The sequence below is a fragment of the Gymnodraco acuticeps genome, unplaced genomic scaffold, assembly GCF_902827175.1.
Source record: "Gymnodraco acuticeps unplaced genomic scaffold, fGymAcu1.1, whole genome shotgun sequence".
NCBI classification, from domain to species: Eukaryota; Metazoa; Chordata; class Actinopteri; order Perciformes; family Bathydraconidae; genus Gymnodraco; species Gymnodraco acuticeps.
The window spans coordinates 5,463,535-5,484,368 of NW_022990441.1; the positions used below are offsets into that span (position 1 = coordinate 5,463,535).

General features: G+C 40.9%; 1 protein-coding gene across 1 annotated transcript in view; it reads right to left on the reverse strand.

The window, feature by feature from the left end:
• ptgir (prostaglandin I2 receptor) overlaps nucleotides 1-18,190 on the reverse strand; it is a 29,538-nt gene extending 11,348 nt beyond the window's left edge. The window contains 2 exon segments of the mRNA XM_034225592.1: nucleotides 16,800-17,844; nucleotides 17,992-18,190. Of these exon segments, the coding sequence (XP_034081483.1) occupies nucleotides 16,800-17,651 (852 nt within the window). The 5' untranslated portion in view covers nucleotides 17,652-17,844; nucleotides 17,992-18,190.
• Between the last annotated feature and the right edge of the window lie 2,644 nt (nucleotides 18,191-20,834).

Sequence of the window (20,834 nt, forward strand, 5' to 3'; positions counted from 1 at the left end):
CAGTAATGCCAGCGCTTTAAAACACCACCTGCTGCATAATGGCGTATAATGTCACTTTATAAAACGGACAAGTCAAATCAAGCAATCTGATTGGTTCTTAGCCGTGATATACTGAGCGTATACCACGGGTAGAATTGTAAATTACTTTTCACAACAAGTCAGTATCCCTCCGCGCCTGAGAAAAACAGTATACAGTTGGGCTGAAAAGCAAACTGCCTGCTTCGCGTCGGGGCGAACCACGCCCCTTAGCTGTGATATAATGAGCATATACCACGGCCTGTCGTGAGCTATTGCTTACTTATACAACTAAAACACATTTCGCAGTGCAGATTTGCATAATTCAGACTTTGGTCAACAAACGCACTTCCTCTTCATGCTGCTAAGGTGAATTACAGACAACCACATATCAATTTAGGAAAACGGTGTGGTGTGAATGAGTGTGAGTACTGTCAGGTAGCACACATTCAGCTGTGCTTGTGTGTTTACTTTGATCTTTAATTATCCTGAGAATGTTTGCTAACTTATTTGTTATATTAATTATCTGTCAGTCTGGACAGTTGGTACGCAGCAATCCCCTCTGTCAACATCAAACCGGGAGTTTTTCCTACTGGCTGGGATGCTGGGAGCATGTGTGTGTTGGGAGGGTAACAGGATCTTTTTCAAAATGAATAAGCAATTATGTCAAATCTATTTTTAAATGCTTGGTATGCATCAACCCACTTATTCTCATTAACTTATTTTCTTTCTAAACATGAACTAGTTTCATAACTGGGCTGCGCATATTAAAATCTTACCATTTATCAGCATCATTACACAAAGTCAATCCTAAAGCTTTTGTTACACACAAGACTTTTGGAGGTATTTTTAGGACATCGAGGGACTCTCAGGGAGTAGAGGAGAGTGGGGGGGATTTTATTCCCACCACATATTTTCAGTTTCTGTGCACTTGTAAACAACAGCTAGAGTTCACTGGGCCTTTAAATCCCAAACCATAGATTCTTTCCTGGCCGCCTGGTTGCAATTATCTTGTTGGATTTGTTTAGTCCCAGTTGTCAAAGAGCTCAGACGCTCTCTGAAGATATAACTCGTTTCATACACAGCACAATAACATCTTAGGAAGACCACAAATAATACATTATATCGCCTGTTCCCAGAATTGAAAAGAAGTGAGTGTTTTGATAGAAATAATCAATAATTGAAAGATGAACGATTCATTTTGTGTTGTCACATGGGAATCATCATTATTTATAAGCTGTGATAGAAAAGTTAACACCCAGCACGGCAAGACTGGTCATCTAATGTGTTTTTAAACGCAAACACTTTATGAATCATAACCTCTGAAATGAACTCCATGGAACAAGAAAAGGGTAAGTATATGACTGGACTGAAGTATTTCATATTTAATATGATGCAAGAAATCACAAGGGAGAATTCTTGTTTTTTCTTCTCATGATAAATGTTTGAGATTATCTGAAGTGCGTGACCCTAAACTGTTGGTTTCAGTCATTTATAATATCTGTTGGATACCGACGTGTTCCATCATCCCAAGTCCCTGGGCACAGCAACAGATGAGCAGATTCTGCTTCGTTTGATGCAAGGGTGTATCGTTTGTTGTATTGTATTTCCCTCCTGCTGCTCAGCCAAGTTTTATTAGGCCATACATATCCTGGCACTGTTGGAGAGTTGGAGTATGAAACAAGAATCCTTTTGTTCTCCCAACATTTTGAAGAAGATGTTGTTACTAAACCATCACCAGGGATGGTTTCAATTACCTAACTCCGTTTTTGATCCGGTTCCTGGTTGGAAAGATACCAGGATTTGTTCTGACTTAAATATCAAACTCTTTATTCACTTCTTGCTTATTTATTAGCAAAGAGCAATGTCAAAGCATTGGAAGCAGGCTTTTCTTTCTTTCTTTCTTTCAGTCTTTATTTCAAACAGATTAAAAAATAACAAATAACAAATGTGAAAAACAGAATACCGTATTGTTATAATACAGTATTTATCCACATTCATGGTAATATTTGTATATTCAACAAAAAAACAAAAAATGTCTTCATATTAATAATAATAATAATAAATCATATGTGTCCGAAAGGGCATTCCTAGCTGATGATAGCAGCTTAGATCAGCTTCCCCTGTCCCCGAACAATTTGGGCTGTTGTTGGTGTGTTTTCTTGGCCTGTTATCCAAATATGTTTGGTGAGGGAAAAGACACATTACTCTATAACACACTTTTACAAGCATGCGTCGCTTCAGTGTGTCTGCTCATTTATCTCCAACATAGCCATGTTCAATTTTAGAATGGCATACTCATATATTAAGTTTTCAAAAGCATGATTCTCCAAATGTATTTTTCAGTGTAGGCCTGAAACTGTCATGATCTTAGTTTTGGTTTCCCGTTTTATTTGTAAATGCCTTTCTCCTAGTGTCTTGTATTACTTCCCGCCCTTGTGTTTCTCCACCTGTGTCTTGTCTTTGTGATTTTTCTTGTATATAAGTATTCCCTAGTGTTCCCGGTCAGTTCATCGTCTTTGTACCGGTTTGTTTTCTCCGATATCCTGCCTGTGTTCCCGCTCTTGTTGTCTCTTGTTGTTGCTCTTGAGTGTCAGTGTTTCTTTATTTGTGTTGTTTTGTTTCGCCTTGTCTGGTCGTCCTGTTTTTATATCAGCTTTATTTAATTAAAAGTTTGCTTTTTGTTATACCTGCCTTCCTCTTTTACTTTTTTTGGATCCAGCATCTTTTTAAAACCATGAGAGAAACTTGTTTTATTATAAAAGTATTTAATAAATATACTGGGTGTAAGGGAAACTTCTGCAGCAATGGAGAGTCAGTATCAGTCTACGCATATCAAGTGAACCCACAAGAGGTCCCAACCCTGAGGTTGAGAAACTCTACACTTGGGTGTGGAACACATCTCACACAATGCTGTGGGAACAATGAAGGTGCTGATGGATAGACAAATAACTGTAGACACACATGGCAAGAACCACTAAATATTGCGTGTGAGCTATTGATTAACGTCTCCAAGAACAAACTAAATACATATAATTTCATGTAACATGGGGCAAACATAACCTCAGGTCTTAAAAGAGAAGCTGATGATGAAATGGCAGCCTTTTAAGGAAGACGTCCTACATGTCTCTTCATGTCTCTTGTTAAACAAATCAGTCTGAAGGCAGCAGTCGATGTGAGAAGAAGAATTATTTTTGGCTGACCACTCTTCATCTCCTGAAGAAGCAAGCTAGGCCAACGACTAATCACATTTGCCAAAATCAATACTGTTTCACGTAAAATCAACATAGAATGTACGCACGTTTTATGCCACCACCACCTTTAACCATCTGTCATATGTATACAGCCAGATGCACACAGCTTAGTGTGATTCTGCACTAGTGTTTTTACAAAGAGATCTCTCCACTGACCCCCATAAAATACAGACACCGTTTAGGGTTGTAATGTTGTAATAAAAGAGCAGTCATGACTTGTGAAGAATATCTGCACAATGAAACCATCACAAATAATAAAAACAACTTAAATTAATGTCAAACTGTGAATGCATATCAAATAACTTTTTGCCCAATTTTGGTTGCAGTGGGTATTATTATTCAATATATATGAAATAATACAGGCAGTATGTCCAACAGTGATGATGTAAATTATCCATAAACACACACAGGATCGATCAAGGACTCCTTATACAATATTGTAGCGTTCTACAAAGGGAGTCGGAAACAGGCTTCAAGTTATTGGGGTTTATTCACTCCTTTGTTCGCACAGACACCGGTTACATGTTAGGTTGCAGGTTTATCCTCACACACACTCTACACCCCAACTCACACCCATATATAGGGTCAACGTCACAACGTCCCCGCCCTCCCCCGTCTGCTCCCCCAACCACAGGCCCGCACCCAGACCAGCATCACTGTGCAGCTCTGTGATTGGCAGAGAGATGGGGGATGCTTGAGTGACACACTCAGCACCCTATACAGGGTCACTACAATATGTTAATGAAGAGCCTGTCATTTCACAAATTTATGCAGTGATTGCAAATCAGCAGTACCGTGAAACAAATGAATTTGATAATACTTTCCCGCTTTGCATCCCACCAAAGTAATGTTTTCAATTCGTAGCTGCAGAGAAAATATGTGGCAAGCAGTCTGATTGGACGTAGATAAAGATCATTTAAGGGACAAGGAATACGAATATATTGTGCACAAAGCCCTAAAGACCCAAACAGGATATTCATTGCAACATTGCATTGATTTCAAATCCGCAAAGATTTCCCCACAGGGTTAACCGTGAAGTTGTGACGCATTATGATGACATAAATAGGGAAACTCAAACTAGAACAAAAGAAAGAAAATAGAGGGGATACGGAGGAAAGAAATACGATTTACACTAAATATTGTTCACACAAGATGGATTCTATGTGAAAGTTGTCCAACCCAATGACAAATTCACAGACAACTATTACCTCTACGAAGAATTTTTGTTTCTCTCTGCTCATTGTTTAGTTTTTTCTAGCCTGCAACTTTTTTAATTCACTCTCATTTTCATCAGCATTGTTCCAGTGACAGCAGGCACCTGTTTTCAGCACAAAATACCTTACCTTCCCTGCACACAACAGCCAACATTTAGCAAATAGCTGCTGATCCACTTCAGAATAACAATATGTATACACTGAATACAGGTTTTGGTCAAAATCTCTGCTATAAAAAATAAAGTTTACTTCAGGGGATTGAGTTCAAACGTGCAATCTTGAATCTGCTCTCTAAATCCGTCTTTACACACTTTTCGTCATTCACAGCCTTCATAATGTTGTTCAGCACCTCTTATTGTCTGACTAAAGCCTGAGGCCATGTTCTTCAGCTGCAACACACTTTAACGAAACACTAAATGGGTTCAATATCTACACCTCGTTACCTTGAGGACCTTCATTGCTGTCATTTGTTGTTCAGTTCCTCCTGCGTGTGACAACATACAACAAACCAGAATAGTAACGAAGGGAAGGCTTAGTGAGCCTGCAGCCTTCAGACTGCTGTAATAGGAGTATTTGTGTGCGTACATATTAAGTGTGTGTGTGTGTGTGTGTGTGTGTGTGTGTGTGTGTGTGTGTGTGTGTGTGTGTTGTGTGTAGGTTGAATAGAGGATAAAGCGTTCATCCACTAAGGAAGGGAATCCTCATTGTTTGTTTAAAGCCAGCTGCTTATTGCGGAGAATCATCATTCCTCACGGAAACCTGGATGAAGCTCACAATGGTATTTATCTCACAGCAGCACCTGGAGTTTCTCGAGAACAAAACCAGTTCTTATTTCGACTCACACATATTACAGCATGTACGTCTTATATATCTGACGGTACCTCTCCCATGCCTGATGCATACTTCCGGCACCTCAAAGGTCAGGGTACACTGTGCTGTCGTCACAAATACCTCAACCAATGTTTTCCACATTTTGTGTTGATGCACAAGTAGACTCATGTAACAGCACCTCTGGGAGGCATTACAGGGATATCAGCTGTCAGGCATCTAGGATGTGTTTGGATTTGAGGAATTCCCCTTTTCATTCATACTGATTCACTAAATCTGGATCCAGTTGGATGTGGGTAGTTGATACCTCTCATTCTGCATATTTTCAGTGGCCTTTAAATCCGGCTTTGAGCAGGCCTGTCGAAGGACTTAAGATATCCTGGCTGTTTATAAACTATTGGCAGGTAGTAGGGATGCCAGCGATTATTCGAATATTCGTTACAGTCTCCATAATCGAAAATTATTTTTAAAATTCGATTTTAATTATATATTTTTTAATTATTATTTATGTTTTTGTTTTTTTCCTGGCTTAGTTTAAAAAATATATAGACTAATGCTAATAATAGTAATATTATTAATAATTGTAAATGGCCATTGGTCACACCACCAGTTTGTTTTACTGTAAACTTGGAGGAAGCCAGCAGCGCAGGCTGCTGGCTACGCTGCTACACACCGACCCCGCCCCCCCCCCCCCCCCCTCTCCGTCACACGTGCGATTGATTTATTGGAGTGAGAACACAACTAAAGATGAACAAAGGAAAGAAGAGTTCCTCGTGGAACTACTTCAAACGCAAGTGGAGTACTTCGTGACCACAGAGTGTGAACGTTGTGATCAACTGTTTTAGCGCAGTTCTCCAGTGAAAGGGGGGAGTCTCCCTCCGCAACCGGTTGGCGTAGTTTTGACGCAATTCCGTTGTACAGACTGACGTTAACAGCAGCCCTTTTTTTCCTCTCCCGCAGGGGGGGGGGGGGGGCGCGTCGTCGAATAATCGATTATTATTCGCCGATTTTCGATTTTGATCATGGTCAGTTTCTGGCATCCCTAGCAGGTAGCTGTATGCTTATGGTCTGAGTCATGCGGCTAAACCACGTTTGTCTTATTGTTTATTTAAGAGCAGGCTCTCTCCTAGCTTATACATAATATTATTCATGATCTATAACTATTAACTGGTTCCTTAATCAATGTTTAGTCTCAGAGCCCCTGAAAAGGTGAAACATTGTATGTTTTTGTGGCTTTAAGCAAAAGAAGATGTTGCCTCTTACTGACTGTCAGACAGACCTGATTTAAGATGTATGAGGCATGATGCCCGGTGTCTATAAATGTGTCAGAGCTGTTATTCATTTTTTTACTGACAATCTGCCCTCTGGCTCATTTTGCTCAGAGCTATTGGAAGTGATGAGGTATTTTTTTTATATCGAAGAACTGTGCTTGTGTAGCCCTTGAGAATTTATTTCTTAGCATGTTAGTCTTTATTTGGAAGCCACAGGGGAAAGATAGAGGGACATGTACTGTAGTTAACCAAGTGGGAAGAAAATCCTCAGATTTAAATACTTTGGTTTTAGGCTTTGTGATAGATCTTGATGTTGGTAATGTGCCAATAAATGTAAAACTGCCAACACAAGCAAAGATGAAGATTTCTGGAATGCAAACTTGAATGTAAATCATGTGAGTTGAGCTCTTTCCTAAAATCATCTCCTTAATAGTTTAATTTTGGTGAGAAACAGTGCATGCAAAATAGGCTTTCTACCTGTTAGCATCTGGCATCTGTTAGCATCTAGCTCTCCTGCTTACAAACTTTTAGCCATCCCTGCTTATACAAGTAGTAGTTTTAGTTGTCTGCGATCTGCCGAGGCCTACTCCCACCTGTCGAGTACGGCTGTACTGAGGTGTTTTTCCTCCGGAGACGTCGCGAAGAGACGGAGCGGCTCCACCTGTTGCTGCATGCGAACTGCGATTTACGGAGGCCTGCTCGTCGCGAAGAGACGGAGCGGCTCCACCTGTTGCTGCCTGCGATTCTGCGATCTGCGATCTACGGAGGCCTGCTCCCACCTGTAGAATACGGCTGTACTGGAGAGGTTTTTACCCCGGAGTCGTCGCGGAGAGACGGAGTGGATCCACGCTTCGGGCTTGGCCTGCTTCCACCGGGCGTGTGCTGCTGTACGGAGGAGGATTTTACCACCGCTGGGGCCTGCTTTCCACCTGTCCTGGTTCTGCTGTTGCAGAGGCCTGCTTTCACCCCGGGGATACCACGGAGGGACCGGAGCACTTCCACATTGCTGTTTTCGCCTGTCCTTTGCTGCTGTGCTGATTTTGCTCCAGGAACATCGCGGATACTGTGTGCTGGTCTGGGAAAATGGCCCATATCGGGATTCTGCTGTGCCTGTTAACTGTTTTGGACTATGAGAAGATCTCTAGTCATTCTGAGGAGTCTACTGGATTCAGGTCTGTTCTGCCACCCGCAGTGGGCATCCCCTGCAAAGGTTCGGATGTGTTACTCAAACAATTACCGGTTGCCTTGTCACAGACAATCTGCTCGACAAAATATGTTTGTCTTTTTTGTTTTCCTGCGATGATGGTTCTTCAGGACTGCTTCTTAAGCTCAAATCACACTCTCGCATACTTTTCCGGTGTTTCTAAATTAGATGACAATGTATGTGTGTCGTTTAAGAGGAAAAGATGCCTGTTTTTGTTGTTGTTATTACTGTCAGGAAATGTACAACCTAACCCTGGTCCGCCCAGTAGTAGTCAGATCGCTACTCCTGCTGATTTTAAAGCTAGGTCTGGGTTGGGTTTCATCCACTTGAATGTGCGCAGTCTGTTAGGTAAACTAGATTTTGTCCGTATCTGGGCGAGCTCAACTGACGCTGACGTCATTGTTTTATCAGAAACATGGCTAAACAAATCTATTTTGGCCTCTAACATTGCCTTAAATGGTTGTAATGTGTATCGTACCGACCGGCCTAATAAAGGTGGTGGTGTTGCCATTTATGTTAAGAATAAGTTCAGTGTAACCACATTAGTTTCCAAATCGATCAGTAAGCAATTTGAATTTTTAGCCATAAATATAGAAGTGGCAAAGGGTCAACAGGTCATGGTGGTGGGCTGTTACAGACCCCCCTCAGCTGTCAAAGACTCCTTGTCTTCACTAGCAAATATTTTATCACAACTAGACTACAAGGAAATAGTGCTACTTGGAGATTTTAACTGGGACTGGTTAACTGCAGTGTCAGAGAATTTTAAAAACCTTTGTTGTAGCCACAATTAGGGACACTAAGGTCCAAAAGGTTAAACCTCGCATTATCATTAAGAGAGACAAAAAACATTTTGTGGAGCAGGGTTGTGTGCATGATCTATTTGATTGGGATAAAATCGATCCGTGTGCTGATGTAGAAACCGCATGGTCTTATTTTTATCTTGGTTTTATGGAGATCATTGATAGACATGCACCCCTGCGTAAATTTAGAGTAAAGGGACGAGACAATCCTTGGTTTTCTGCTAATCTGTCCAGTCTTCTTCATGAGAGAAACAAGGCCTGGGCAGAGGCTAGGAAATCAGGCTCAGAGGTAGAATGGCTGCGTTTTAGGCAGCTAAGAAATAGCTTCACTTCACATGTCAAAAGTGCTAAATCAAAGTACTATCTGTCAGTAACCACAAAGAATCTGAATAATCCTGTAAAATTTTGGAAAGCCATTAAATCGTTATCCACCGGTGATATCCGTAATGAGCTACCTCCGTGCATTACCACAGCATCTGGCACTATATCGGACAGGGCTACTATGCTAAATTGCTTTAATGAGCATTTTGTGTCCTGTGGTTCTCTTTTTGATTCTGTCACTAACTCTGCTTCTGTGAACACTACAGTATGTGACTCTGAAAAACCTGTGTTGGAAAACCCTTTTAGTTTTACCCCTTTTACTGTTGATGTTGTTCGTGAAGCTTTAACCAAGTTAGATCCTAAGAAACCGGCTGGCCCGGACAACGTAGAACCTTTCTTTTTAAAGATAGCTGCAGATTTTATTGCTCCACCTCTCACTACTCTTTTTAACCTCTCCCTCAGCACTAACACAATTCCAAAATTGTGGAAGTCAGCGTATGTCCTGCCTTTGCTAAAAGGAGGGGAGGCCACCTTATTAAATAACTATAGGCCAATCTCTAAGTTGTCAGTTCTGGCTAAGGTTCTTGAACGCTTAGTGAGTGAACAGGTAAAGGTGTTTTTATGTACAAATTACATCCTGTCTAAACATCAGTCAGGCTTCAGAAAACAACATAGCACCATCACTGCCACAATGAAAGTGGTGAATCATGTGGCGAGTATTTTAGATAATAAGCAGAGTTGTGCAGCTCTATTTATTGACCTTTCAAAAGCGTTTGACACCGTCGATCATCGCATTTTAAAGCAGAGGCTAGCCAGTATAGGCATGTCCAGCCATGCAGTAGGGTGGTTTGTGAACTACCTCTCTGAAAGGTCCCAATGTGTTCACTTTGATGGGCTGTCTTCTGAGTGGTTAAACATTGCTAATGGTGTTCCCCAAGGTTCTGTTTTAGGTCCACTTTTATTCTCCATATATATCAACAGTTTAGGTGAAAATGTGGATGAAGCTACTTTACATTTTTATGCGGATGATACCGTGTTGTACTGTGCAGGTCCCTCCATTAAGGAGGCTGGTGTTAAATTACAGGATGTTTTTAACATTATTCAGACTCAGCTCTCTGAACTAAAGCTTCTTTTAAATGTTGAGAAAACCAAGGTAATGCTCTTTTCTAAAGCTAAAAAGACACCAGAGCCTGTTTTAGATATTGTAACTACGCAAGGAATAAAACTTGAAGTGGTTACCTGTTACAAATACCTTGGTATCTGGCTTGATGATTGTCTCACTTTTAAACTTCATGTCAATAACCTGCTTAAAAAGCTGAGGGTTAGGCTAGGTTTCTTCTACAGGAACAAGTCCTGTTTCTCGCTTGAGGCCAGGAAAAGGCTAGTCACTGTGACCTTTTTACCTGTGCTGGACTATGGTGATTTGATGTATATGAATGCACCTGCCAATTGCCTGGTCAAGTTAGATACTGCGTATCATAGTGCACTGAGATTTGTGACAAATTGTAAAGCATTAACCCATCACTGTACCCTGTATGCAAGGGCTGGTTTGCTTTCACTAACTGTACGGAGGCTCAGTCACTGGTACATTTTTATATACAAAGCCATGTTAGGCAAACTTCCATCTTATATCTGCTCCCTGATCTCACGGAAAATTGTAAGTGGCTACTGCCTGAGATCGAATGCTGTGGTTTTATTAAATGTGCCAACTGCTAGGACTGTCTTAGGGAAGACAGCTTTTAGATGCGCAGCTCCTCTGTCTTGGAATAGTCTGCAAATTAAATGGAAACTGAACAATCTGGTGCCACTAAATGTTTTTAAAGCTCGGTTGGATGCTACTCAATCGGAAGCTATGGGTACCTGTTTATGTGGATAATTATGTAAATGATGCTGTATGATGTCCTTTTGTTGTTCTATTTATGTTTTTATTAGGGCCGGGACCCGATTAAAAAAAGTAATCTAATTAATTAGAGGCTTTGTAATTAATTAATCGAAATTAATCGCATTTTTAATCACATATAAATATTTGACCTAAGAACAGTGAGAAGCAATTTTTTTCACATGGATTTTAGTACACCATTAGGCGCATTCACACCGCAGTACTTTTCCCACAAAGGTTCATGAGAACTTAGTTCATGAGAACTCTTTGAACCTGGGGGAGGATTAGGCAAATGAAGCCGCTGACGTCACTTCTTCTTCTTCTGCTTTGGGTTTACTGGCAGGCCGCAAACCACTTCACGGCGTATACTGCCGCCCAAAGTCCCCGGCCGGAAGTCCCCGGAGTTGGGGAAGGCTTCAGTAGAAGCTGCTGGGAGTCCCAGCAGCTTCTACTGAAGCCTTCCGAGTAAATCGCCAGAACGCCGACACCTCCTCATCTCCACCGCTCCCATGTTTTATTTTGTGTTGCCATAAGTTAGTCTCTCTGCGTTTCTGCGCTGGGCTAATGCTAATGCTAATAATGCTAATGCGAGGATAATAAAATGGCGGCTTCACAAAACTTTTGGGAGTTTTACGGGGCGTGGTTTGCAATCCGCCCAGCCAATCAGAAATATAGCTCTTTTCTCACAAGAGAGCCGTACGAAAGTCCCTGCTCTCTCGCAGCTCTCTGCTCTCTAGCAGGGACTTTCGTGGGGGTAAAAAGGTTCTCATGAACTAATTTTAGTACCGGCTCTTTTTGGTGTGAACGCGATAAAAGAGGCTAACGTCCACGCTAGCTGCTATATGTTTTGCATTGAGGTGATACTTGAGGCTTGATGTGCTGCGGTGATATGCGAATTCCTTTTTGCATAATTTGCACACAACCCTGCTCTTATCGACGCTTCCATCCGTCCGTTTTTTAAAACAACATTTCCCACTGTTGTTCACTGTGGTTTGTTGTTGTCTGAAGTCATGAACGTTAGTTGGTGCTCCAGTATAATCGGTACGCCTGAAACTCATCCAGTGAGAAATGTTCCGCGGTGCAAAAATAAGTGCGATTAAAATGCGTTAATTTTTTTAACGCGTTAATTTTTGTGTAATTAATTAATCTTAATTAACGCGTTAAAGTCCCGGCCCTAGTTTTTATGTTTCATGTGGAACTACTTGAGCAGGTCTCCCTTGAAAAAGAGATCAATGATCTCAATGGGATTTATCTGTCTAAATCAGGGGTGAGGAACCTTTTTCCTCTCAAGGGCCATTTCAATGTTTTCAACATCCTCCGAGGGCCGTACAAATGATTGACCTCTGCTTAAAAATACTAAAATCACAGCCCACTCATTTCACCTTTCTTTCATGCTGTGCAAAGAAAAAGCAACCTCTTAATCCAGATATCTTACCATGACTCGCAAGATGTGTGCAAATGTATTTAGTTTCCTATCCATGTGAACATGATTTAAGTGGGGGGGACCTAACCTCCTCTAGGGTCCGGGGGCATGCTCCCCCGGGAAGATTTGTTTTTAAATGTTGAAGTTAAAAGCATCAATCTGGTGCACTTTGAGAGCAACATTAGATCTATGGATACATCTCTCAACATCCAGATGAAACATAACTGTAAGCAGATTTTCTTTTTCTTTATGGATATTTTACAAATCACTCTCCTTTTAAACTGTATTCTTGTTTATTAATAACAACTTTTTTTACTGTCATATAGTATTTTATACCTGTTTACTTTATTCTCTTATTTTTTTATAACTATAATGATCATATAAAGATGTCCCTTTACCTCACTGGTTGTAGAAAAAGCTTCTTATATTCGTTAGCATAGCTAGCTAACCAGATGCTAATAACAACAAAGTTATTGACTGTATGATCAGTATGACAGATCGCCACTGGGCTTACAACTAAGACACAGCCACGCAAAAACTGCAGCATGTGTACGGCTCCTTATGGGTACTGCAATTTTTGGAAGTGCCGGAGCGGAGCTGCGTTCTGGTGCTCCCCGAACTACACCCGTCAGACGAGACATATTCTTTCACACACAGTGACGTCACAGCTACCCACAATGCAACGCGCGCCATATATTTTTTTATAAAGACGCCATTTTTCTGGAGGTGCTAATATCCTGGCAATGCTAGTATAAACAGCTAGCTGATGTAGCCAGGCAGAGCGCACTAGGTTTTTTTTCTGAATTAACGACCGAAGAAATCGCTGCATGTCTTCGGATTACATATCTGGACTTGAGGGGTGTGCTCTAGGTCGTTACCAGCGTAAACTAGAGCTGTGTGGGTTGTTGGATGTACAATGTATGGAATTACGACCCTCAAAAGTGGCCTTCGGTCGATTTTGGCTGCATCTACGTCTATCTTCTGGAAACACCAGGTGAATACCCCACTTGTCACAATAATATTATCATGCCAATGCATATATGTGGTATTTTAGAGTTGACTATATTGATTAAGGCAATCGACTATGATATTCTGTATGCACCTCGTGTGAAATGGTTGATACCGGAAGTACGGTGTCGCCCTCGGCCCAAAACCCGTATGTGTGTGTGAAAGAATACCAGGTGAACATGGTGATGACACGTTGGCTTGTGTTGTGTTCAAGGACCCTGACCTTGGCCAGGAAAAACAGGCACTCACTTGTCTAATTATTTTGCGGTCTAGATTTCTTTAATTTTTTTTTGCGTGTGTTTATAAATTACCTCGAGGGCCACACCAAATGGTCTCGCGGGCCGTATACGGCCCGGGGGCCGGAGGTTCCCCACCCCTGGTCTAAATAAAGGTTTGAAATGAAATGAAATGAATAAACTTGTTTATAAACAACTCCACAGGGTTTACAACTTCCTGACCTCTAGTCCAGTATTTTTCTTGACTTCAATTTCATGATCATAGGATCTATGAACACTTAGTGTAAATAATCCATTACAGCTACTATTTTTAAAACTATAACACTTTCAACAGCGCAATTAAATATAATTCAGTTTATGGATCTTTGGATTGGAATGGAAACCCTTTCATTACACAAAGCGTCAGTGATTCAAATCCATCCCAGAGTGCAGCTCTGGATTAAAGTTACAGTCACCTAAAAACAAAACATGCCATGGGGTTATTGAGGCTAGATTTATTTTGCATTGTGAACTATGTCATTCTCTAATGTACAGTTAAAAATATGTACAATCTTGCACAAAGCTTGTGATATGAGTGCAGCACGTTATTGATCCTGGTATTGACTATATCAACATATTAACCCTGGGCTGCTTCTGTGGTTCCCATAGGAACTGTGCAGGTTATATCAGTCTGTACATCTCCCCTGAAGGAGACAGCTCTGAACAATTAACTGAGGAAGACAAACCAAAGAGGAGGACAACAAGACCTGTGGATTTCCATTTTAGAGGGAAACCTGTCAAGGTGTATGAAATACTGACCCTAAAATCCCCCCAAAACAACCGTTCTACAGCTAGTGAAGGTTTTTTTATTTGTATTTTTAAAATGTTTAACAAGCAGTGGCCATATACTGCAAATGGCAAAACATGACATTAACATATCAATTCTGCTTCCTAGAACAGACCAAGATGTTCCTCATGTTTTTTGCATCAGTACCAATAAACTGTTCTTTCACAGAACAGCTGCAATGATAATGTTCATTAAGTTGTATAGATTAATGGCACCTTTTATCCTTCAGCTGTCTACTTTAATTGCTCAATGTGTGAACTGTGTGTTAAAATCAGTTAGGTGATATATAACATATGGCAGTGTTGTAGTGTGACCAGCGTGGGAAGCTATTTTAAGGTAACAGCAAACAGATCAAATATACAGAGCCAACAGATAACGTATACAATACGTCACCCACCATCATCAAATAAAGATTGAGCATTTTCTGAGAAATTCCCACACATCTGGTCATCTTTTACCACTTCCTTGATCAGTAAATGTGTTTTGCCTCCTGAATAATAGATAAGATTCAGGGTCACACCTCTGTAACGCACAGAGCAAATACTGCCTCATTTGTTTTTGTGCTAAAGCACACTCCCGTGTGGCTAAGAACACAGAAAATAATGAATGTTTCTGATTTGACAAGTTTTTATTTAGTCTATTCACATGCCAAACTTACAATGAGAAAAGGAAGCATTGGGTTTCCAGCATCAGTTTTCAATCTCACCCACAGCGTGCAGTCGCTGCTGATGCCATCAAAGCTTCAAAAACATCATTCTTCAAGGTGTTATCAGATACATGAAAGCGCTTTGAGCAAATTAAGACTTCATGGAAACACATGTAACACGTGGAGGAATAATGATTGCATGCAGCTTGAATACTTGTGCAAGTGAAGGAACAAACGTCAGAACTGTGTCAGTGCTGTAAGCATCAACTAAATATGTGCTTGACTATATTCTCCTCATAGTAAACAATAAGACTTTTTCACCACTGCCCGGCGAGCTTCAGGCCACAGAAACTGATGTGAATCATGAAGCTGCAACTTTTTAGAAACTTGTTAAGTCTGCTGTGGTGCACTCGCTTTATCACCAATGTATCACATGTATCAGTTACAACCACAATGATGAACATGCTCATTGGCAGGCAAGCTAACACAAAACAGAAATGTCTGCTGAGAATGATACATGAATCACTAACAGCTAAATAACGGGGTCTTGAATTATTCAGAGTAACATACTAGTGAATGCTTGTAACTCTAGATTGTTTGGTAGGGATGATTAACATATGAATATTGAGGAGTACATCTAAAATTAGGGTTGTGAAAGTCCTCCAATCTATTCAGAGAACAACAATTTATTTTAGAAGGAAAAGTGAAAGAATTGAGGTAACATGGCGAAGCTGCAAGTTTTCTAATATGAAACGACCCACAATTACAGCTAAATTACATTACATAAATTGCAAGTGTTGAAGTTGGGATTTTTGTTCCCTGAAGTCTGACTCATAGTGTTGAGTGTGCGTAACGTCATCATTTTCATTCCCCAGGGCCCTCTCTTTGACAACTCCTGGCAAATGCAGCTGCATGCACTGTAGGTTAGTCAAACCAAGTCTTACCACAACCCATTCGGATGCAGACGATGAGTAAATGGCAAAGAACGGAACGTGAAAACCTTTTTACTGATTCCTGTAAACTACCTGATCTTCAGATCACCGCTGTTAACAAGGTTTACAACATGTGAAAGTAGGGATGCCTTTGTAATGCAACGCAGATATTTATTTCCCAAACGTCAGTGACATCAGAACCTCTGGCTGATGTTTATGGGCACAGACGGGAAAGCGCAACCTCCTCTAAATGGAGCGTTGCCCTCTGGGAAAGGCAGTGTCGGACCAGTCCTCCAGGGTTGGCAGGGTTGGCAGGGTTGGCAGGGTTGGCGCACTCCTCTCCAACAGGATATGGAGCTTAGTGCGGAGCTTAGTGCATGCACACACAGCCAACATGCTTTATGTGAGGAGGGCTGCACTTTAAGGCACACCTTTTATTCGTGGAAACTCCAACAGTACATGCAAACACATACCTGAGCAACAGTCGCCATGGCAGCTGAGCTTTCTATGTACATAATGATTAGAGAGTGAGGGGAAGTAGTATACATCATAAATTCTAAAAAAAACTAATCTCCATGCTTGAAACTACCCGTCACTGTCAGCTTTGAGACATACGTCCAGCCAAGGACTCGTGTTAAAGGGGAACAATACCTTCACTCCTTCTTTCTGTTCCCGTTTCAGAATAAACCTTCTTTGACTCCTCTTGATTTCAATAAATGTCACAATAGGTTGTCCGGTCTTTACTTTTTTCCACTGTACATAACATTCATAGCATGCTGACATATCATGATTCAGAGGTGAAATCTGCAAAATAATTGCCGACTAGGATCCACAAAATGTGTTGTAAAAGTCACAGAAAGAGTGAGAGGGACTGTAAAAACAAAAAATGGATTTCATTCTGTGAGACACACAAACACAAGGGAATGCCAAAAATGAACTCACAGTGAGTGGCAGGGAGCAGACCACGAAGATGACGGTGATGACTGCCAGCAGCACCAGATGGTCCACCTCTTCTTCCCCCTGTACAAACCAGGCCAGGCTCATCCTCCTCCTCCTCCCCGCCGACCCGACCGAGCCACGCCGCATCATCTGGCTCCGGTGCATCTGGCACAGGCTGACAATCACTGAGCCGTTGCACACAAACACTGCAAAGATCAGCAGGGCCATGAGAGAAGAGTAGGACAGAGAGAAGGCAAGCACCAAGCTGGACTTTTCATCCCCTGTAGCGTCCATGTCGATGAAGCACCACGTCCCGGGACAGTACTGTCTGAATTTGCCATAGCCGCTGTATGGCAGGAGGCAAAAGGCCAAAGAAAAGAGGTAGATAAAGAAAAGAGTGAATTTGGCAAAGCTGTGGCGGATGTGTACAGAGTAAAAGTAAGGGTGGCTGATGGCCAGGCAGCGCTCCACGGCCATAGCGCACAGGATGAGCGTGGGAGCCAGGCCGAAGAAACTCATGGCAAAGCCAAAGTGGTTGCAAAGGCCCGCACCCCCCAGAGTGATCAGGGACTTGTTGCTGGCGTAGCAGATGAACACAGGTGGGCTGAGGAGGCAGGTGCCCAGCAGGTCAGTGAGGGCCAAGCCCGTCACCAGGATGCAGAAGACAGAGGACCTGGAGCGATGCTCTTTCTGGTGCACCCCGAGGATGAAGAGAGCCAGGAGGTTCCCCACCACGGCAGCCAGAAACATGATGATGCTGGTAACTGGCTTGCCATCCCCATTCACAATGGGAGTGTCATTGCAGGTGGTATTGTTACATGATTCGTTTAAAACCATGCTTATGTTCATGTTCATGTTTAGCTCTCTGCAATGAAATATCCCTGCTCAGTGTGAAAGTGATAAGGAACTCCCACACAACAAAAGAAGATCATGACGTCTTGATACCATCATTTGACATCACAGAAGGCAATGTTTTTTCGTAAGAATCATACTGCTGCGTTGACTTAAAACGTGGTCTCTTTTGCTTGCAGACACTTTTGAAATATTTCTGTGGAAATAAAGAAAAAGCAGCTTAGGAGCTATAGGTAAAATAAAACAGTGGCATGCTGTTAAAGTTTTCTTTCTGAGCAAACTATGTTTCTTGTATAATTCTAAACACTGTTCTATCAGAGTTTTAGTTACTAAAATCGCTCACCTTTCACTGGCTCTGTCGGAAATATGTACCACTTGAGCGGGTAAAAACGCTGTCACCGCTACTTCTTCTTTGTGTTCCTCTTCTTCCGCGGACTCAGACAAAAATGTTTTAAACTCCCTCCGCCAGTAACTTCTCGACAGATACACGCTGAACCTTATGGGACACGGAGAAGGAGTGAACAAGCTTCAGCTGAATTTCTCCGTGTGTGTCTCTTTGTACCTCCCTTTGTTTTCGGATCGATACATAGTCCCACCCACTGCACCGAAAGACGCTGACAGATACTCTTTAGAGGGACTTTCTAGCTCTAAAAAAGGGGAAATGTTAAAGAATGCACTTGTGTATGCTGTCTATCAAGCAATATAAACGATGTGTTGACTTGTGTTCTTCCTTGTTCTTAGATATTGAAGTTTGCGTCCCAAACATATAAGCAGATGCATGAGCACACTCTTATCACCCCCTTATCAGATGTTTTACTCATCTTTAGTTTAGACAAAACCTAAAGATGTAACTTTAAGAGTGGACTAGTTTTTTTTTATTGATGTATTGAGTGAAATAACAAAAATGCAGAGACACAATTAGCTTTTTTCAAACGCCTTAGCTGTATTGGCTTAATTGTTCCCCATGTGAGTTTAAAAATAACTAATCTAATATAGTCTTTTGTGTAAGTATTTGGTTTGGCAGAGTCTCTTCTTGGATTAAAAAGAAAGTGTTTTTATTAGCAGTAATCTCTGCTAGTTTACATTTCATGCAGTCTTTGGAACTCAAACAAGAAAGGAAGAACCAGTGCTTTAGTTAAATATAAATCAAATCAAATCAAGTTCTATTTATATAGCACATTTTAAAAACGATTTTTGGGTACATGCAATAAAAAACACTTTACTGCGATAGCAAACAGAAGACAATAAATTACAACAGCAAATATAAAAATCAAACAATGCTCCTGACAAATATAAATGCCAAGAAAGAAAATTCTTGATTTTGCTTTTTTATTTAATATCCTGGATACAGTTTTTTGTTGTGCAGCCTTGCATGCTTTGATTTGGCCCTCGCCTGTTGTGAATACTGAATATGCCGTCAAATATTTGAACAACTCGAAGAGTGTTTGACAAAAGTCCAGGAAACAGAGAAATGCTGTTAAGCCTCATTTACCATTACATCTATCATTCAACATTTTACCCCAAGTAGAGGTACTATCAACAACAAAGTGTACATCCTACACAGGTTTCTCTACTCAATGACATATTATAAATTGTATTGGATTTTAATTATTGCTTAGTCCCAGGAGATTGTGACCTCTTCGTTTGCCTAAACACCAAAAATAGATGTTACTGATTGACCCATTACAATGATACAATAGCAGCCCAAAGGCGCTTTATTGAATTATTAATGTCGATAATATTTGATTTAGATTGTGTTCATCATGTAAACCCTACCTGAAGGCCCTGATGCAGTCCACTATGGTACAAAGGTGATTTCACTTATGATCCAAATTAGATCTTCTCAGGACTGTGCCTGATTTCCCTGATGACACAGTGATTTCCAGCATAAATCTTACATCTTCAACCTGAGCAGGGGTCTAAACAGGTGGAACAGGGGTCTTAAATGTGTTTAGGCCCAGAACCCATTATTTGAAAGAGAAACGTAGCAAGGACCTACATATAAAGTTAAATATTATACTGCGCTTACAACATTTGGAGGGTGACCTAAATGGCCTTGATAGTCTCCACATGAATACAATACAGAATAATTAAAATTAATAATATACTGTAGCCATAGCTAACTCACAGTTATGAACAGCTACCGCACAGTGATTTATCAAAGGTTATAACTTCATGAGTAATAGTTATCTGTGTGAATACAATGTTTTTCTTACCCTTTGAGATAGTAAACTGAATTATCTGTAGGTTGATCTATTTTAATGAATTCAACAAAACATGAAGGTATGTATCCAATTGCTGTAATGATATGTTGGTTGATGGATATAATGTCACGATCTGTCTTTATGGTGTTTTGTCTTGTCTTGTTTCATGTTTTATTTTGAAAGGTCTTCACCTCCTGTCTTGCCTGTTTCTGCCTGCGTTGTGTCTTGATTGGATTTGTCTGTGGTTCCCTGTCGTTAGTTTCCCTGGTGTGTCTGATTACCCGATTGTGTTCACCTGTGGCCCCTGTATTTTCTCCTCCCTCCTCACCTGTGTCTTGTTTGTGTGATTAGTCTTGTGTGTATTTAAGTTCTGGTTTTGCTGTCTGTCTTTGTTGGTTCGTCTTTTGTCATGACTAGTTCGTCGGTGAGTGTTCTGTTCTGTCTGTTCTGTCTGTGTTATCACCTAGCCTTGAAATAAAGGAACTTTCCCTTTATTCTGCATTTGGGTCCTACCTGCTTCACACACCGTGACATATTACATTACATTGCATTTAGCTGACGCTTTTATCCAAAGCGACTTACAATAAGTACATTCGACCAGGAAGACACAACCTTGAAGAATAATAACATAATAACATATAAAATGAACACATCACCATTTAAAGACATAGGATATGATAATGGTAGTGCTGAGGTGCCATTGCTGCTCTTCATAATGGTTTCTTTTCATGACAACTAAAATAAGATGTAGCAGCAATAACATCACCACAACCAACAAAATAGGCATGAATACATATTGCTGCATAGTAATTACATTTTATTGCTTAGTTTCACTCTCATTTGCTTCCTGGCGGTTTCTGTAATTGACAGAACAAATAGATAACAGCGCCAATTTTCAATTCTGGACGGAGTAATGGAGATCCCATTTCACTGTTTTCTACGCTGAAAATGAAGCAGTTACACAGCTGCTAGTGCGTGGTAG